Source organism: Falco rusticolus, chromosome 19 (genome assembly GCF_015220075.1).
Source record: "Falco rusticolus isolate bFalRus1 chromosome 19, bFalRus1.pri, whole genome shotgun sequence".
NCBI classification, from domain to species: Eukaryota; Metazoa; Chordata; class Aves; order Falconiformes; family Falconidae; genus Falco; species Falco rusticolus.
Genome location: NC_051205.1, coordinates 4,153,001 through 4,172,559, shown reverse-complemented (window position 1 = coordinate 4,172,559; position 19,559 = coordinate 4,153,001). Strand labels below are relative to the sequence as shown.

Below are 19,559 nucleotides of genomic sequence, written 5' to 3'. Positions count from 1 at the left end.
ATGCCAGTGTGGTGATGCTGGTGCCATGATGCTGGTGCTGTTATGCCAGCATGGTGATGCCAGCGCAGTGATGCCAGTGCTGTGATGCCAGCGCAGTGATGCTGGTGCCATGATGCCAGCGTGGTGATGCTGGTGCCATGAAGCCCGTGCCATGATGCCAGTGCCGTGATGCCAGCGTGGTGATGCCAGTGTGGTGATGCCAGTGCTATGGTCCCAGTGCCATGATGCCAGTGTGGTGATGATGGTGCCGTGATGCCAGTGCAGTGATGCCAGTGTGGTGATGCCAGCGCAATGATGCTGGTGCCATGATGCCAGCACAGTGATGCCAGTGTGGTGACGCCAGCATGGTGATGCCGGTGCCATGATGCCAGTGTGGTGATGCCGGCCATGATGCCAGTGCCGTGATGCCGGTGTTGTGATGCCGGTGCCGTGATGCCGGTGTGGTGATGCCGGTGCTGTGCCCTTTGCCCGGTGACGTGCCGGGGCAAAGTCTGGCGGGGGGAGGGGTGCCGCTGGGAGCTCCGTGGGGAGAGGTGGGTCAGGGCAGGCTGGACCCCCACCAGCATGGGGGCTGGGGGGGCTGCGGGGCTGAACTGGCCCCACGTGGGCTCAGGGGACCATGGGTGGGCTTAGGGGGACCATGGGTGGGCTCATAGTGTGTTGGGTGGGCTCAGGGGACTTTGGGTGGGCTCACAGGGTGCTGGGTGGGCTCAGGGAACCATGGGTGGGCATGCACCCATCCTGCGTGGGCATGTGAGGCCCTGGGTGGGCACATACCGGTCCTGAGTGGGCACGTGGGACCCCAGGTGGGCACACAGTGGCCCTGGGTGGGCATGTGGGACCCCGGGTGGGCATGTAGGACCCTGGGTGGGCACATACCGGTCCTGAGTGGGCTTGTGGGACCCTGGGTGGGCACGTGGGACCCCGGGTGGGCATCTAGGATCCTGGGTGGGCACATACTGATCCTGAGTGGGCATGTGGGACCCTGGGTGGGCACATACTGGTCCTGAGTGGGCACGTGGGACCCCAGATGGGCACACAGTGGCCCTGGGTGGGCACGTGGGACCCTGGGTTGGCGTGTTGGACCCCGGGAGGGCATGTAGGATCCTGGGTGGGCACATACTGATCCTGAGTGGGCACATGGGACCCTGGGTGGGCACGTGGGATCCCGGGTGGGCATGTAGGACCCTGGGTGGGTACATACCAGTCCTGAGTGGGCATCTGGGACCCTGGGTGGGCACGTGGGACCCTGGGTGGGTACATACTGGTCCTGAGTGGGCACGTGGGACCCCAGATGGGCACACAGTGGCCCTGGGTGGGCATGTGGGACCCTGGGTGGGCATGTGGGACCCCGGGTAGGCATGTAGGACCCTGGGTGGGTACATACCGATCCTGAGTGGACATGTGTGACCCTGGGTGGGCACGTGGGACCCCGGGTGGGCACACAGTGGCCCTGGGTGGGCACATAGGACCCCAGGGTGGGCACCCAGGTCACTGGAGGGGTCTGACACGGTGCGGGACAGCGTGACCTGGGGTCCCTGACTGCACTGCCCATCCCGCAGGGTGCTGGATGCTGGGGCTGTGCTGGTGCCCACCGGGGCGGTGACCCCCCTGGGCAGCCCTGCCGAGCCATTTGCCACAGCCGGTGGGAAGATGGCCAAGCGGCTACTGGTGGCCTACGGGCTGTGGGCACTGGGGGGGCCACTGGGGCTGCACCACATCTACCTGGGCCGGGACAGCCACGCGCTGCTCTGGATGCTGACACTGGGCGGCTTCGGCGGCGGGTGGCTCTGGGATTTCTGGCACCTTCCTGGCTGGGTGGCTGCTGCCAACGGGGCTGGGGTCCCCAGGGGTCCCCAGGGACCAGCCCCCAGCCCCCTGCGCCTGGTGGGGCAGGTGGTGGTGGGGATGTATTTTGGGCTGGCGGCAGCGCTGGGGCTGCCCTGGGTACCGGCACTGTTGGCACAGCCCCTGGCCGTGGGGCTGGGGGTGCAGCTGGTGTCCTCGGTGGGCGACCAGACGGCGGAGGCACCCAGCACCCTGGCCGCAGCCTTCCTCACCTCCCTCCTCTTCCAAGGCCGGGTGCTGGCGGTGCTGCCCACCAGCCTGGCCGCCAGCCTTGTTGCCCACCGGCACCGGCGTTACAAGCCCGGTGGGATGCCACGGCCGCGGCTGGCCGCCCGGCTTTACCACCTAGGCTTGGCATGCCTGGCCTTCGCCGCCCCGCTCGCCTGCCGTGGGCTCAGCATCACCGCCGGGGTGCTGGGCACCATCCTGGCTCTGCCCCGTGCCACCATCGAGCTGCTGCTCCTGCCCCTCCGTGCCACCCGGCTCCTGGCAGAGATCCTGGGCTTCACCAGTGGCTCCCCGGCACGGGAACGCGGTGCAGGATTGGAACCCAGCAGCTGGAGCCAGCGGCAGCAGCAGGCGTATGAGGTGCAGGATGCGGTGCTGGGTACCCAGGGGTACCAGGGGGATGCTGCACTGGGAGGGGGGGGGGGCATTTGGTTTGGATGCTGCCATGCCCGGAGGGGGCATCGCTTCTTTTTGGGGTCCCCTGCAGTGGCTGAAGGCACACGCAGCCCCACGCATGGCCCTGGGGGGGGGGGTCTGGCAGGGTCCCACCCCAGCGCATCTCTCTGGCCCCCAGGTGCTGGGTCTCCCAGTGGGCTCTTCTGAGGTGCAGGATGCGGTGCTGGGTACCCAGGGGTACCAGGGGGATGCTGCACTGGGGCGGGGGGGGGTTGGGTTTGGGTGCTGCCATGCCCGGGGGGGGCACCCCCTCTTTTTGAGGTCCCCTGCAGTGGCTGAAGGCACACGCAGCCCCACTCCTGGCCCTGGGGGGGGGCGTCTAGCAGGGTCCCACCCCAGCGTGGGGTTTTCCGAGGTGCAGGATGCAGTGCTGGGTACCCTGGGGTACCAGAGGGATGCTTCACTGGGATGCGGGGGGCATTGGGTTTGGATGCTGCCATGGTCGGGGGGGGGGCACCCCCTCTTTTTGGGGTCTCCTGCAGTGGCTGAGGGGGATGGGGCACCCCCTTTTTTTGGGGTCTCCTGCAGTGGCTGAGGGGCGGGGGGCACCCCCTCTTTTTGGGGTCCCCTGCAGTGTCCGAGGGGGGTGGGGCACCCCCTCTTTTTGGGGTCCCCTGCAGTGGCTGAAGGCACACGCAGCCCCACGCATGGCCCTGGGGGGGGGGGGTCTGGCAGGGTCCCACCCCAGCGCATCTCTTTGGCCCCCAGGTGCTGGGTCTCCCGGTGGGTTCCTCTGCCGAGGACGTGCACCGGAGCTACCGGGAGCTGGTGAAGGTTTGGCACCCGGATCACAACCGGCACCGGGGCGAGGAGGCGGAGCGGCGCTTCATCCAGCTCCAGGAAGCCTACGAGGAGCTGGTGGGACCCCGGAGGGCGGCGGGGGGGTGATACCGCCCCGGGGACCCCCAGCCCGGGTGGCGATGGTGAACACGAGGTTTGGCTCTTGCTGCGACTTCGTTCCTCGGTGCGATGCACGGCGGGGGCCGGGGGTGCACGGGGGTGGGGGTGCAGCTGTGGCACGGGGGTGGCTGCGGAGTGATGGATGGGGGCTTGTGCACACGGTTGCACGGAGCTTGTGCACACCGTTGAACATCAGCTTGTGCACGCCATTGCATGGAGCTTGTGCACACCGTTGCACGGAACTTGTGCACACTGTTGCATGGGAGCTTGTGCACACTGTTGCATGGGAGCTTGTGCACACCGTTGCAGGGAGCCTGTGCACACCATTGCACATCAGCTTGTGCACACCGTTGCACGGGAGCTTGTGCACACTACTGCACATTAGCTTGTGCACACCGTTGCACGGGAGCTTGTGCACACTACTGCACATCAGCTTGTGCACACCGTTGCAGGGAATTTGTGCAAACCATTGCACATCAGCTTGTGCACACCATTGCACGGAGCTTGTGCAAACCATTGCACAGGAGCTTGTGTAAAGCATCGCATGTGAGCTCATGCAAACCATCACACAGGGCCTTGTGCAAACTGTTGCATGGAGCCTTGTGCAAACCGTTGCACTCAAACTTGTGCAAACCATCGCACACGAACTCGTGCAAACCATCGCACGGGGCCTTGTGCTAATTATTGCACAGCGGTCTGTGCAGACCCCAGTACCCCCTGGGGGCGAGGCGGGGCGGGACCGGCCCGGGGCTGGGGGCGTTGGGAGCGGAGCGGGGCCGCGAACCGGTGGAGCCCCGACCTCAGCCCCTGCCGCCCCCCATCTTCGGGCATTCCCGGAAGGCGTTCGGGTGTTTCCGCTGCAGGGCGGTGGCTCTCGGCAGTTTCCGTCCACGTTCGGCACCCGCCGCCCCGCCCCGTCCCGCCCATCGCAGGGGCGGGGAGGAGAGGGCCTTGGCATCGCCGGATTCGATTGGCTCTGGGCGGAAGTTGGCCACGCCCTTCTCGCACGCTGGAGGTGGGACCGGGCGGGGCCTTCGCCGTGGCGTCGGCTGGGCCGCCTCGCCATTGGCTGGCAGGACACCTCCCTCCGCGCGCCCAGGACTGCCGCTCCGCCCCCTCATTGGCCAGGAGCGCTCAGCCCTGCCCCCGCGTCGCATCTGAATGGCTGGCGGAGAAGAAGGGCGGGCCGAGCCTGGCCTTTCCCGGCTTGTTATTGGCTAACTCACGCAGGAGGGCGGGCACGGTGCGGAGGCTTCGCGTCGCCATTGGCCAACGATCGGTGGCTGAGCTCCCATTGGCTGTCGCGGGTTAAGGGCTCCTGCCGGGCCGCGGCCCCCACCTCCTCCCCGGTGCATCGCGGCGGCCTGAGGTGAGGGGGGGGGCGGGGGGCGGCCGGGTCCCGCCGCTGTGGCCGGTGAGTGTGGGGAGCCCGGGGCCGCGGGGCCGGCCCGGAGCGAGCAGGGGGGCCGGGAGGAGGGTTGTTGGCGGGGGAAGGCGCAGCCGAAGGCCGGGCCCGGGGGTCGGGAGGGGCCTTGTAGAGGGGAAGGGGGAGGCCTGAGGGGCCTTGTGTGGGGAAGGGGGGTCGGGAGGGGCCTTGTCGGGAGAAGGGAGGGGGCTGATGGACCTTGTGTGGGGAAGGGGCGGTCGGAGGAGCCTCGTGTGGGGAAATGGGCTGAGGGGCCTTCCTTGTGAGGGGTAGGGGGCTGTCGGAGGGGCCTTGTGAGGCGTGGGGGGCTGTCGGAGGGGCCTTGTGAGGCGTGGGGGGCTGTCGGAGGGGCCTTGTGAGGCGTGGGGGGCTGTCGGAGGGGCCTTGTGAGGCGTGGGGGGCTGTCGGAGGGGCCTTGTGAGGCGTGGGGGCTGTCGGAGGGGCCTTGTGAGGCGTGGGGGGCTGTCGGAGGGGCCTTGTGAGGCGTGGGGGGCGTCGGAGGGGCCTTGTGAGGGTGGGGGGGGCGTCGGAGGGGCCTTGTGAGGGGTGGGGGGGGGCGTCGGAGGGGCCTTGTGAGGGGTGGGGGGGCGTCGGAGGGGCCTTGTGAGGGGTGGGGGGGGCGTCGGAGGGGCCTTGTGAGGGTGGGGGGGGCGTCGGAGGGGCCTTGTGAGGGGTGGGGGGGGCGTCGGAGGGGCCTTGTGAGGGGTGGGGGGGGCGTCGGAGGGGCCTTGTGAGGGGTGGGGGGGGCGTCGGAGGGGCCTTGTGAGGGGTGGGGGGGGCGTCGGAGGGGCCTTGTGAGGGGTGGGGGGGGCTGTCGGAGGGGCCTTGTGAGGGGTGGGGGGGGCTGTCGGAGGGGCCTTGTGAGGGGTGGGGGGGGCTGTCGGAGGGGCCTTGTGAGGGGTGGGGGGCTGTCGGAGGGGCCTTGTGAGGGGTGGGGGGCCGTCGGAAGGGCCGTGGGGGGGGTCGGGGGGCCGTCGGAGGGGCCGTGTGGTGGGTCGGGGGGGCGTCGGAGGGGCCTTGGCGGGCGTCGGGGGGGCTCTGTGGAGGAGGGAACGACCTGGGGGTGGGCTAGGAAACGGGGTGGCAAGAGGGGTGCTGTGTGGGGAAGGGGGTGCCCTGTGCGGGGTGAAGGGGGTTTGGGAGGAAAGGGTGGTAGTGAGGGGGGCTGGGGAGGAGTGCCCCCCGCGGTGCCCCCAGCGATGGGGAGGGGGCAGCCAGCACAGGCCGGGGGGGGGGGGGGGGGGGAGTGGGCCCGGGGGGGGAGTGCAGGGGTTGCAGTCGGGGTGGAGGTGGGGCAGGCAGGGGAGGCTGCAGAAGGAGGTTTGTGGGTTGGCCTGGATGAAGCAGTGGGAGGTTTTTTGGGGGGTGAAGGGGGTGTGGGGCAGCCCGTGATGAGTCAGGGCGACGGGGGGGGGGGGGGAGAGTGGGGGGGGGGGGCGGTCAGCAGTGTTAATCCATTATTTATGCCGCAGCCGGTACACGCACAGAGCCCAGCTCACCCATTGCTTCCACCCGCTGTCCTTCATCCCGGCCTCTCCTCCTGTACCGACCTGGCTCGTAAATCCCAGGGGCAGGGATCTTCTCCCGGTGTTCTCGGAGCTCTTGCTCTGTGGCCTTTAGCTCTTACTGTAACACAAATAATTAACGAAGGAGGATGAGGAAAAGCAGGCTGAGTTGCAAAGAGGGAAATGATATTTTCCCCTCTACCTCCACAGGGCTCTTTAGCACACCTAAAGCTTGGCTTCTCCCCGCCCCCATCCACTCGGGATTTTCTCCATGAGAAAGCAAGCCAGCAGTGAGTTAAAGGTTGGCTTCCAGTGCTTGGTCCCCACATTTTTATTTTTTTTTTCCCCCGTTGGTGCTCATCGGTGCTGTTCTTGTTTTACCTTTGATGATCAGCAGAAAGAGGCGTTCATGTATCCGCAGAGGGAGCTGTTGCAGAGAAGTTGGGAAGTCGCCTTGCCCGCAGAGACAAGCTGTGATTCTGTAGGAAGGAAGGCGAAGAATAAGATTTTTGTTGGGTTTGGAAAGGGGAGAAAAACCTGTGAGGGGTGTGGGATTTCTTTCTGAGGGTGCCTTAATGGTTCCCCTGGTGTAATCATCCTCCTTGGCCATAACTGAGGGGTGATGGTCTGATCAATTCTCTTGCAAAGCAGCTTGCCATCATCAGGCTGTCAGAGGAGCTGATGCCCAAACAGAAACAAAAGCCTCTGTGTGGAACCTTTGTTAGTTGATGGGAGGTAAACTGGGAACAATCGCCAGAAAATTCCCCACCAACTACCTGTGGGAGCTGTTGCAGCCTCCTGCTAGAGCCTGGTAGCTATTTTCTTGATTTTGAGTTTTTTATGACTACTTTTCACTAACTTTGCTGCATTTCCCACTCCGTTAGCTCTGGCTGCTGCGTCTTTCTTTGGGGTGCTGGAGTTTTTGAGTTTTTTTGCCTTGAAAGTTGCAGGCGTGGAGCGTGTTGCTGTACTCTCAGGGTCTGGGACTTTGTGCTTCCTAAGCAGGACTTGCTCATACATGCTGGAGGAGTGCTGTTAAGCAGTCTGGCTGGAGCGTGAGCCTGAATCCAGGAGGTTTTTGGGATGTGGAGGAGGTCTGGGAGAGCAGAAAGGGCAGTGGGCATCAGTGTTTGCTGTGTGAGTGACCGTAGCTGGCACCCAGCTTCTGGCATCCCTCATAACCTGCTGGGGGGTGGATGGGGTGTGGGAGCGCAGCCTTGGCTGCGCTGGGATTGAGGAATAAAGGTGGAATCTCCCCAGAAGTGCCTACGGTCAGTGTTGGTGCTGCCTCCTGAAAGGTGGAGGGGAGGAAGCGTGGCTCTGACAGCGCTGCAGCTTCTCCTCGCCCTCCGTACCGCCTGCTAAACCTTCTGGCGGCTGGGGAGCGTGGGACGTGCCCCCTGGGGTCCTGCTGGGGTCCCCTGTCACCCTCCTGCCATCACACAGTGTTGCTCTGAGCTCTTGGTGCTCGGGGCCTCGGTGTTTTATTTCCTTTATTGCAATACTCCGGTCAGCACGTCGTTTGTGTGCGGTGGGCCAGCAAAGCGCAGGCAGCCCGTCTTAACTCGGGGACGCGATGTGCGTGGAAGTTGCGTGTGCCTTCAGCCGCTGTTCTATACGTGACATATACGTGGCCACAGCCGTGTCTGCTGAGGTTACTGTTGTCTCAGCTTTGGCAAACTAAAATCCACTTGCAGGAATTGTCTGCTGCATAAGGATTTTTTTTTTTTTTGTAGTTGTAGCTTACTCTTCAAGGGGCGTTTAAATATTTTATGATTTTTCTGAGCCATGCAACCCCCAAGCAGAAGATTCTTGTTGGATTCAGGACAAAGGAGCTCTAAAGGTGACTTGCAGTCTGAAGGGGATAAAGCTAGGTACTGCGTTTTTAAAAAAAAAATAATAGATCTGGCAATTAAACTATATGGCTTGCTTTTAATATTTTCAAGCTCGCTCTTAGGATAACGGACCTGGAGATTTGCTGTAATCAGAAAAAGCTGTGGCAGAGGGAAGATTTCCAGTAGGACTACAGTAATACCATTCACCCCTTTTAAACTGGGGGAGGTGAAGGATTTTTTTTCACCATTTAGAGTAGAGCAATGAAAGGTGTCATCTCCTGCAGTATTTGCCATTTTTTTTCCTTCCTTCCTTTTCAAAATCCTCTGATGTTTAGATACATGGGATAAAAAGGTAAAAATATATCTGAAAGCCATGTGTTTATCCATAAATATAAAACAATTCTTGGCAAGACACCGAGGCTCTTCCAGATCACAACGCTGGCAAATACGATCTAAAAATAGCAGTGGTGCACGCAGAATTACACAGGACAAACATACATGTGCAAGTTCCCATCGCAGCTGTTCCCGCCTGGGCAGGCTGGTTAGGAAGGGATACGGAAAGCTTGGGATGGATGGAGGGAGGACCAGAAGACAAAGTGTGAGGAGATCTTTCCTTCAGGAAAGCAAAAATCGGTGTCCAACTCCAGAGCGTTTCAGTGTTGTTCAATTGCTCCGCTTGCATCGCTGTGTAAAGTGTCAAAAATCCCACCAGCAATTCCCAATACCTGTTTTACCTGGAAAGTGAGTATGGAAAACAGTGCCTGACCAGGAATCCAAGAACGCAAAACTCGGTGGTCTGCTCTTTTATCTTGTTTTAAGTATTTGTAAACACACTGAGTGGGGTTTTGTAGCATCACCTGAATGGGTACCAGGAAGGTTTTGTCACCTGAAATCTGTAGTTTTACTTCTTTGTGCTGCAAAATGATGCACAATTAGCTTACAAGAGGTAGATGTTTGAGAATAGCTAATGCCCAGTCGTGCTCTGCATAATGCATTTGGTGAAAGAACAATAAATGTGTGGATTTAAACAGAATATAGACAGCTAATTATCTCTGAGGTTAAATGCTCAGTTCATTCTTGAGGAAATACTGGGGGGAGGAAAAAAAAAAAAACCCACCCAAACCCCAAGAGTGATATTAAGGAACTATTTCCTCCCCCCCCCCCCCCCCCCCCCCCCCCCAGTCCTAAAACGGTTGTTTTGTAGTGTACCATTTTATGAGCCTTCATCCAGCACCATGAAAGGATTTGGCCAGGGTAGAAAAAGAAGCTTTGTGCAGGCAGGGATTTGGCGGTGGGTGCTGGTATTAGACCTTCCCGACCTGCGCTCCGTGCTCCTCCTTCCTTGCCTGCTCTGACCGAGCCATTGTTTGCTGGAAGGAGCTTCTGAAAACCGATTGTCTTGGGGGGGGGGGGGGGGGAAATGCCCCCCCCCGGGTTACTGTCGGGCTTGTGCCACGCTCACTGCTGAACAGTGTGCTTGCTTCCTTTCAGATGCAGCGTAATAAAGCTGCCTGGCTTTAATTAAAACGCTAACCTGATGTCTTCCGTGCTCTGGTCCAGGGCAAAAAAAAAAGTTAGTTCTTCAAACAGAAACGGCCGAGGCATCTGTGGAACATGAGGGATGAACAGGCTTATTTTGCTCTGCTGTAACTTAACAGGTATTTGTTGAAAAAATCTTAGGGTTTCGATGCTGTGGAAATTCCCCAGGGATTCCGCAGAGCTCTGGGAAAAACCCGGCTGTGCTTGTGCCCTGCGTTAGGGCCGGCAGCACCCAGCAAAGGCGATAAGAATTTGGGATGTCGGCGTGTTCCCGTGTGCAGCGGGGCTATTAAACTTGCTCCTCCAAGCTGTGTTCTGTGACAGGTAGAATAAGTTCCTGAATTTCTAGTGTAATAGTCGCTTTTTTTTTGTCAGGAGATGCTATAAAATTAATTCCCTTCTTGCGTGAGTGCATTAGGGGGGGGGGGGGGGGCGGCGGCACTGCTTGTAGATAAATACCTGGGTCCTCTGAGGTGCTGAAGTCTCGGAAAATGGATTTTTATTTGAGAATGATTATAAATTACAAACAGGACAATTTATTCTACCGAAATGCTGTTGTGTGTACTCACAGGGACGACTCTTACGTGCTTGATCAACAAGATTAAAATAGCTTGGGAAGGGACTACTTAACGCAAAAGCCAATTAGCCAGATGCTACTGTACGGTGTGAATTAACGCTCCAGCTGGGCACGAGGCTGCGGCTGGGGAGAACCCACCGCTTGCCCGAGATCCCAGCACCAGATTTATCTATTCTTCAGAACTCCAGATTTCTCAGCGAAAGCACCTTCCACAGACTAATAATAACAATAAAACAAAAATCCAGACAAATTTTTCACTCTTCATCATCTTTTCCTTCAAATGGGGAGCTGTTGGTCCCGAAAGTTTACTCAAATAATCCGTCTAGATGGAGCAAACCAGTGCTGCGAGTGGGGGATTTTGAAGTTGTTTCTTTTTTAACTCTCTGTCTGTAAAATTCCAAATGTTTTCCTTCATGAGACGGAATCTGCCGGTAGTTGTGTGTTGAACAATAATGCGCCTTTCCCGCGGGATTTGGGATTTGGAAAAGTTTGCCGTTACCGGCTGAATGCAGGCAGCTCGGGGAGGAGCTTGCTTGCTCTGTAACGGGAGGGAGTTGGGTTTCCGCGGGTTATATTGCTCCCCTGTCAATTCTGTTAGAACCACGATATTTTATTTTAATCCTGCAGGTAGATTTCTTGCCGGTTTTGTCTTGATGCTTTACTGTTCCTATAGACGCGTACGGTGCCCTGTATAAGCCTTATATCGCCCTTAGCTGGAGGAGCTCACCCCTCTTAACGAATTTATTTGGATTTGTGTTAACTTTTACTATTTTACCAGTGTTAAAAATTTCCGCTTGGGTTTTAAAAAACCCTCCTGTGTTTTACAGCCTCCCCCCCCCCCCCCCCGCCCCCGATCTGTTTAAGGTTCCTGGCTAATAGCCGCGGTGAAATTTCCAGCCGATGGGAGACTCGGAGGTAAAGGCAGGTCACACTGCAGCCTGCACCCTGATTCTGACATGAGCCAGAGCTGCTTCGGATTCTCTGGCTCTCGATTCTCACCACAGGGTATATTGGATGAAATATTAATTGCATCATCAAGGAGCAAAGATTTGCTGTTTTCTACTCATCAGATACATCAGTGGGGTTTTGTTTCCCATCCATTATTTTATTACTTTGCTGCTTTGACTTTAGCTTGCCAAGGAGTAATTCAGAACCTGTTCTATGTTGTTTGCTTTCCCCCCAAGACTTAATTACTGTTCATTTTTCTCCTTTGAAGTGGGTACAACTATATTTCTCGGGTGATAAGGTGTAATGTTTTTCAGGCTTTTTGAGGCTTCCTGATAACTTCTTTACTGGCAGCTTTTGGGTTTGTGTGGGTTTTTTTGGTTGGTTTTTTTTCCCCAGTTTGTCTGTTTTACAGGCTCTGTCTGAATGAAGTGTTCTTGCAGATATTTGCTTTTGGGGACGTACATGCAGAGGCGGTTTTGAAATGTTCCTTTGTTTCATGAATTAAGTTTGAGGCAACTTGAGGGAGTTCAGGTAAATGCTCTCAAGTGGGATGTTACAGCTTTTTGTCACTACCTGTGTGTTTCTGCGCTCCCTCCAGATTAAAGCATGCCCGTCTTTATTTTAAAAAAATGATATTATAAAGACTACTCTAAAGCACAGGTTTGTGAGCGTGGGTTGGTTGGTTGGTTTTGAAAACTCTTGAGCCATATATACCGAAAATATTTGACTCTGGCATCGTGGGTCAATGTGGTAAACACTTTCTTCGCGACCCAATGTTATCTTAAAATCGCAGGAGGTAACCGGAGGTTCCTGGCAGCTGGATGGCCACGCTGCCGAGCGTTTCCTGGTCGTGGACACAAAGCAATCAGGCAGGGAAGTGAAACTCGGGTGTAATCGTGCAAACCAAAGCACATCGGCCCCGCCAGCACGGCCGGCTGAGCTCGACCTGCCAGCAGTCTCCAGGCGTCGAGCTCGGGAACCGCTCGCATCCCCATACGGCAGCTTAATCCTTCGCTCAATTCTTCGGCTTCTCTATTTTATTTTTTTTTGAGCAGAGCTTTCAAACGGCACGGGTTTTACGAGGTGGTATTTAGCGCCTCAAGGCATCAAAACGAAGGAAAGCGTTTAATTCAGAGAGCTGAAGGCAGCAAGGCAGGAGTTTGTAATCGCCTCTTGTTTTGGGACTGTTTGCAGGTAAAAAATTCTTTTGCACAGTCTTTTTTTTTTTTTTTTTTTTTTTTTTTGCACAGACAGTGAGCAAATCAGCCTCAGATTTAGATCGCTGCGGTCACTGGTTAGAAATAAGTTTGGAACTCCTGGGGAGCTAATAAAGGGAAATTCTAATGATAGGAAACGTCTATTTTTAAATCAAAATAAGCTCACGGTGATAAACCCTGGGGCAGTGTCGCCGGGTGGCAGGAGCCTTGCTGCATTCCTCAGCCTGGTGAACCGTATCCCTAAAAATAATCCTGATCCTCGGGGTGGATGGGAGTTGAACTTCTAATTAATAATGGAGCAAATGAGATGCGTGTTTCTCAATGCTGGCGTTTCCTTTTCAAGAGCCTGTGCGTTTTGCTAAAATGTACAAGGTCTCCTGATGGATGTTTACTAAAATCTTTTGCAGCGTCGGATACCTGTGTTTTACGTATTAAAATTGCAATTTTTTGTGGCTTTTTTTTTTTTTTCCCCTGCTTGATTGTGAATACGTTGAGGTTTTGTCACAGGGCCAGATCCTTCCCTGGGGTTAAGCAGGTTTGCCGTGGCAGAGAGGTCTCTATTGTTTCCTCACCTTGCGTATAGTGTTGTTCTTTGTTTAACCTGTCATCCGACTTGATGTGGTGCCTGCTGCCCCTGCTTTCCCCGGCTCCTTAAAGGAGGAACGCGACGAAAAGACACGTATGTAACGCCACGCGGAGTTGCCCCTGCGCCGCCTCGGTGGGGGAGGCTGGTGTTTTGTGTTGAAATAAGCAGTGAAAGCGTTGAAAATGGCTCGTGCTGGCAGCAAAGTGAATTTTGCTTTTTCCCTGGGATGCTGGTTGCGTTAACACACGAGAGATCTGAGAGTTCGTCTTGTCACCGAGTGTAGGAACCACTCTGCCCGCTTTGTCTGAGGGCTCTTAGTCTGTAAATGTGGTGTTTGTGTTAGGGTTTTTTTTTTGTGTGTGATGAGTTCTAAACCTCCCCGGTTCTACCTCGTGCGTGCTTAAGTGACTAGTGTCTTTGAATCGAGCCTGTTGAAACCATACCAAGTCTGTAGGGATCTTGTGGCTTTATATTTAATGTCACTTTTTTCTGGCTAGTTGTTTCACCACACCTTCAAGCAAAATACAGATTTTTTTAAAATTTTTTTTTTTTTTTTTTTTACTCTTAAAACCCGTGAGCAGGACAACTCTGACAAGCTGGGAGGCTCGGGGTATACCTTGGCTAGTACAGTAGCAATTTTCTTATTTCCTTTCTTTTTTTTTTTTTTTTTTACTACTTTCTTTTTCAGAACCAGATACCAACTGCTGCAGTCAGGAAGCCTGACAAGAAGTTGCTTTTCAGAGGAAAGGAGCTGTAGTGCTCTGCTGGCCTGTCAGCAGATTTCTGACAACTCCAGACCCCGTTTGCCCTCGCAGCTGGGATTTTGCTGTCCCAAACCAGCTCTCTGCCGTTTCCCGCATTGATACAAGGCGGTGCGTGGATTGCAACTGCCAGCTACGTTGTTCAAGGGCGAGGACTCTTATTATTTCTTCTCCCCACCCCCCTCCCCGCTCCTGTATAGCTGACGGTTAGAGCAAACACGCCGAGATGTCTAAAAAGCAAAATACAAAAGGTAAGATGCACGTGAACGTGGTATCATCAGATGTCAATAACCAGCGCTATCGATTCCAAAGTTATCAATTAGGAAAGGGGTTAATTCCTTTCGCTGTACTCCTTTCAAGGCTGCTGATGTCCCTTGACAGCTTGTTGTCGCTCTTTTAGTGACATCATATAACCTGTTGGATTTTGTGACATTTTTAGTAGCATTTCAGTCGTCCAGCTGGACAGTTCTGATTTCACAAGTTCCTGTATAAGGTTAATATCGCATCGTTTTCCCAGTCAGACCAGGAGGGGGGGGGTGTGTGTGTTAGATTTAACAGTTGAAGAGTTGCAGAGCCAAACTTTTTTTATTTTCCTGGCGTGCATCCTGACCTCGGGGTACGGTCAGGATGGATTTGAGGGGTGTCTGGGTCCCTCATGGGATTAATTCCAGCACAACTCGTGCTCCTGAGGCAGCCCTTGTCCGCCCTCTCGGTGCCCTGTGTGTGCCAGGCTTCCAGGCCAGGCTTCTGTCCTGGACTTGCTTGTCCTGTCTGTGGCAAGTGCTTGCCAGGAATCCAGTTTGGAAAGAAGCGGAATCGAGTGGAATCGAGGTGGGATAGCTCAGCTCGGGTCCTGGCCTTTGGGGATGAAATTCAAACTAGACCCAGTTCAATCTTTTTCCTTCGAGGCGGGCACAGAGGGGCACCGAGCAAGTTTGAGCGAAGCTTTTTCCCTGGCTTTGTCTTCAAACGCACAGGCCGATTCTCCCGTTTCTGCCGTCGCATTCTAAGTGGCAAAGCCATTCTTGTGTCAAGCAGCTTATTTCAGGGAGGGATCTTATTTGTCGTGTGCGAAACATTAATTCCAAAGTGTGTGTGTTGTGAGGGGAGAAGGGGGGTTGAGGGTTACGGTTTTCTTTTTATTTGAACTGACTACTAATTAATAATTTAAGGCGAATGGGTTTGACAATTCATGTCCTCTACCTCAAGAGAAGAGCTTTTGTTCTCTGTAGATTTTTTTTTTTTTTTTTCCCTAGCAGCTTTGGCATAGAAACGGTGTCTACCTGAGGAGCCCAGCCGTCCTTTGACAGCTAGATCCATGCATGATTCAAAGCAATTAGTAACGGTTATGGAAATTACTGTATAAGATAATTTTTGAGTGATTTTTAAAATGCACTATTTTGTACCTGTGCTCTCAGAAGCCTCAGCCCAAGTCATTAAGAAATTGGCTTCTCTCTGCCGCTGCTGGAGCCCAGCAGTCATCGGTGCTGAGTTCAAGGTGTGTTTATCTAGAGAATGAACGGGTCTGGGTAGGTAGGGGAACACCAAGAGAGATCTATAGGGGACAAGAGGGGAGGGAAAACACGGGGGGCTCTTACTCTGAGGGGCTTCAGGGGGTTGGCAAATCCCCAGCCGAATGAGAGAGCTGGGGCGCAGTCGCCGCTCTCGGTGCTGTTCGGCAGAGTGTGTCGTAGAGAGAGCCCGCTGGGAAGCGCTGGCATGTATTGGGTTCCTAAAGAAAAGTAAAGGGATCTCAGACATAAATATTTGACACCGAGCAGGAATGCAGAGTAGGCTTTTAATTCCCTCTGCCACCGGGGATATAAAATACGCGCTGCTTTGTTAAGCAGGCTCATCTCCAGTCCGCGTTGCGGTGGCAGTGTGGACATAAGGGAAGGTGAGAGTTAAAAAAGCTGCAGACTCTTCTGGCTGTGCCCTGTCCTCTTTAGACTGTGATTGAATTTTCAATTACTACTTTTCTGCTGCTCTAGAATGTTAATGTAGTCAACAAATATTTTTCCAGTCCTCTGTAAAGGAGTGTACCTTGGACAGGTAAGGAATGTCTTTTTGGTTTCTTTTTTTTTTTTTTTTTTTTTTCCTGAAAGCAAAACAAAACCCCTTTGCAGTGTAACAAAAGGCTGCTGAGAAGTGCCGAGAGATGGGGAACGAGACAGACCTATTTTTAATAATGCAGCAGTTTTGAAACCAAATCAGAAGCCCACCTGTTTCTTAGAAGTGCCACAGAACAGAGTGAACATCTGAGCTACTCAGGAGGGTATTTTTAAGCCTTCTGAAAATGCATATGCAAAGGTTGGGCACAGAATCATGTTCTACTCCTGAATGTTACTGGCTGTAAGTAACTCTTTACTCCAAAGATCTGTGCTGAGGAGAAAACAGTTCAATCTGTAAACCAGTCATGTAATTATCCCCATTCAAAATCCAGCGGCGTGCGTCCACACGTAGGTCCGTGTCTGGGTTACACTGGATGGCTCGTTTCAGCTTGAGGATATTCTAGAAGGGGTAATTTAGAAATTTGAAGGAAAGGTGGACTCGGGGGTGCCAGATCTCTAAACAGATACTTCCCCAGAGTCTTGTAGGTTTGTTGGTTTGCTGCTATCTCGGATCCTTAGCGCTTCTGTTTTTCTTCCCCCCCCCCCCCCACGAAGCGTGTGCGCTCCCTCTCATCCCCCCTTCTGACTCGATTAATTGATTTGAGTGAAAGCAGCCACCAGGCTCAGGAATGACTGGCGACCCCAGGATACAAAGCAATCACATAAATCTTGTTTCCATCGGATATCAGCCGCGGTTTTAGGCGTGCCAGGATCCTGAATAAAACAGCGCTCGGGTTCCTACTCATCTGGATCCATCAGGGAGCCATTTCAATTGATGGAAAACTCTCCTACGTGGATTTGGTAAAGGCGAAAGGTCTGCGGCGTCGGCCGCTGGGGAGGGAGGGTGTCAGCTGGAGCAGGGACCCCGAGCCTTTACAAACCCCCAAAATGTGTGAAATTTTATTTGAAGCTTGTACTTTGTTGAACAGCGTTGTCCGTCGAGCAGAAGATCCTGCTCTGCAGAAACCAGGTTTGCAGATTGGGGTGGTGGCAAATGATTTTCTCCATCTGTGTCCGGAGAGCTTGTAAAATGGGCAAACTGGGAGGTTGTGGAGTTCCTCTGCCAGGCAGCGCTCGCCGTGAGAAGATGGCGAAAACGTAGAAGGGCGAATATTGAGCGTGTGTTCTGTAACCTGATAAATGGGATCCCGGCTCCTGGGTGAGCTGGGGTGCGGTACGAGGACGCGGGTGATGCCGGGAATTCCTGGGAACCTCGGCTGCATCGCTCTGCTGAGTGTGATGCTCTGGAAGTGCGTGGGTTTTCAATTTTTATTTTATTTTTTTAAAACTTGTAGATGGAAATTAGATGGGAGGGGGAAGACTGCCCCGCAGTTTGAATTACCTTGATGGCTCTCTCATTTGGCTGGGCTGCCTTGGCTCCGCTGAAAGAAAACCCAGCGCCTTCCTTGGCTGCCTGCGTCCAACGCAGCAGGCGGAGCGCCGGATCGAACGGCAGCAGTGGGAGCAGCCGGGAATGGCAGCGTGCCAGGGCGGTAACGCCACGGGGGCAGCGAGACCCCCGCCCCAAGCGCTCCCCCTGCCCCTGGGGAGCAGGATGGGTGCTTGGGAGAGCTGCATCCGTGCTGCATCCGTACGGATTCCTGCCCTTGCAGGAAAATACCTGCAGAAACCCCCAGTTTTATGGGCATGTTTCAGTTGATTTGCAAGAAGTTTTATTGGGTGGGTTTTTTTTTTTACTCCATATTGAATTTATTTTTTTTATCCCACTCTTCCGATTCCTTAAATGACCGTGGCCTTCCGCTGGGAAGGTTAGCCTGGCATTATCATCCGAGGGCTAAACTCTCCCACTGCCATCCAGCTCCTGCTGGAGATCGGATGCCTGGGAGGTTTAATTTCCTCACCTCGGAACAAATTCTTCCAGTTGTGAGTCCCATTTCTCGCCTGCGTAGCCTTGTTCTGGCCGCAACGTGGCAAGTTTTTTTTTTTTTTTTTTTTTTGTAACTACGCCTTGGCGAACCAATTGCTTTCCTATATTGAGTTTGGAGCGAGAAGGCGGTGTTGTGTGCTTGAAATTTGTTTGGGAAAATAAGAAAAAGGGACGCTTTGTTGTTGAGGCAAGGCTCTGAAGTGCAGCTGCCACTTCCACGGGCTCGGGAATATCACAGGGCTGTCCTTGGGGCATTAAAATACTTTCCGTAACAGCTGATGGAGGGACGAAACCCCGAGTTTAAATGCACCCCAGGCGGTGAGCAGGGAGAAAAATCAAGCAAGGACAGCGTAGGAACTCGGCGGACCCGCTCAAATATTTTAACGTATTTTGGGGAAGGGAGGGCTTAAGGTGGCGTGTGGGGGAGATGTTTTCCCCCTCGGATCATGGAGAAACTTAGTATTTCCGTGTAGTTTTTTTGGGTTTTTTTCTGCTGTTGGTAAAATATCTTCTCGACAGCAGCAAACCCAGGAATATTGATCCTACCCCCGGTTTAGTCCTTACTTGCCTCTCATTTGCGAGGAGAGAGCTTGGCGTCGGTACCTCTGTTGCCTGTTAGTGAGAAGTGTTCTTACAAGGGGAAAAAAAAATAAAAATAGCACTATGTGTTGGTGTAATTTGTGAGGGAGAGCGTGACATGTGAGAGATGTGAAACGTGGCCCGTGGTGGTCTGGTGGCTTCAAAGTGCGATACCTGACGCCCCAGGAGCCGTGAAAACACAGAAGGCTCCCACAGATGTCATCTCCCTATGGAATGCTTCTTTTGGAAATCCAGATTTATTCCCCTACACCCCCCCCCGATATCGGTGGGTACTTCGCTGTGACGTTGTGACTGCAAGCACAGACCGATAGAATAATGGTATCCTGGGTTTTTTGGGTGGTGTGTGTGTGGTGTGGTTTTTTTTGTTGTTGTTGATTTTTTTTTTCTTCCCCCCCCCCCCCCCCCCCCCCCCCCCCCCCGTGTCCTGGGAAGGAGCATTAATTCCTGTCCACTCACCTCTGCAGTCCTGGGCACGGGCATCTCCCGCTTCTCCCAACACAGGGACTGCTGAAGATGCTTGTAATTAAAGCCAATTGGAGATGCTCTGAGTGAGCAGCGAGGTGCCTTTTTTCTTTAAGAGCTTTTTATTTCACATTAGCTGAGGTCTCCCGTGTTATCCCTGGGAGAGACGCCGCCGGTTCCCGTTGACCTGCGAAGCCGCAGAGTCCATAAATGTTTCACGATTTAACTGAATCTTTTCGCCTAGCGTTTTAAGCACGTAGGCTGTTCCATCCGCCTGCGAGTGTCCTGGCTGGGGCAGGAGGGTGAACCTGACATTTAGATTAGGATTTTAAAATATTTTTTAAGTTTTTACACACTATTTGACTATGGAAACTTCCCGTCAGCTGGCCACGTGGGTGCGGCGAGGATGAAGTGCTGGATGGGTTCGGAGGAGCTAAATGCCTGTGTGTAATAGCGCTGTCGGCTTTCGTAAAACATCCTCTGCGATGCTGGTTGGGACCAGGTCCGTGGAGCTTGTCAGGCTGGTGCTTTTCTCACTTTTCCCTGTCTCCTGATGAAACAATTTGCCTGTCGTGGCTCAAAAATGAGCCCAGGACTCAGCTTGGAGCTGGAGGGGAACGTAGCGGCCCCCGTTTCGATTTCCTCGAGGTGTTGGGTGTGAAATTGTCGGAT

The 19,559-nt window shown here is 54.6% G+C and overlaps 2 protein-coding genes across 11 annotated transcripts in view; both read left to right on the top strand.

Annotated features, from left to right (window-relative positions):
- Positions 1-475: 475 nt before the first annotated feature.
- Positions 476-3,478, top strand: DNAJC22 (DnaJ heat shock protein family (Hsp40) member C22). 2 transcript variants are annotated; one of them, XM_037370754.1, is made up of 3 exons: positions 476-533; positions 1,563-2,436; positions 3,241-3,478. In XM_037370754.1, exons 2-3 carry the CDS (start codon positions 1,654-1,656, stop codon positions 3,418-3,420), a joined length of 963 nt encoding a protein of 320 aa, XP_037226651.1. In that variant the 5' UTR covers positions 476-533; positions 1,563-1,653; the 3' UTR covers positions 3,421-3,478. The 2 variants fall into 2 exon arrangements, with proteins under 2 accessions (XP_037226651.1, XP_037226650.1); XM_037370753.1 differs by lacking the exon at positions 3,241-3,478 and adding an exon at positions 2,651-3,082.
- Positions 3,479-4,294: 816 nt separating this feature from the next.
- The window catches only part of SPATS2 (spermatogenesis associated serine rich 2), a 32,031-nt gene continuing 16,766 nt past the window's right edge, over positions 4,295-19,559 (top strand). The window contains exons 1-2 of one of the 9 annotated variants that reach the window (XM_037370744.1): positions 4,295-4,846; positions 13,754-14,077. In XM_037370744.1, coding sequence (XP_037226641.1) covers positions 14,053-14,077 — 25 coding nt within the window. In that variant the 5' untranslated portion in view covers positions 4,295-4,846; positions 13,754-14,052. Of the gene's footprint in view, positions 4,847-6,303; positions 6,665-13,753; positions 14,078-19,559 lie in introns of those variants that run through there. The other 8 variants (XM_037370737.1, XM_037370736.1, XM_037370735.1 and 5 more) reach the window with 8 other exon arrangements.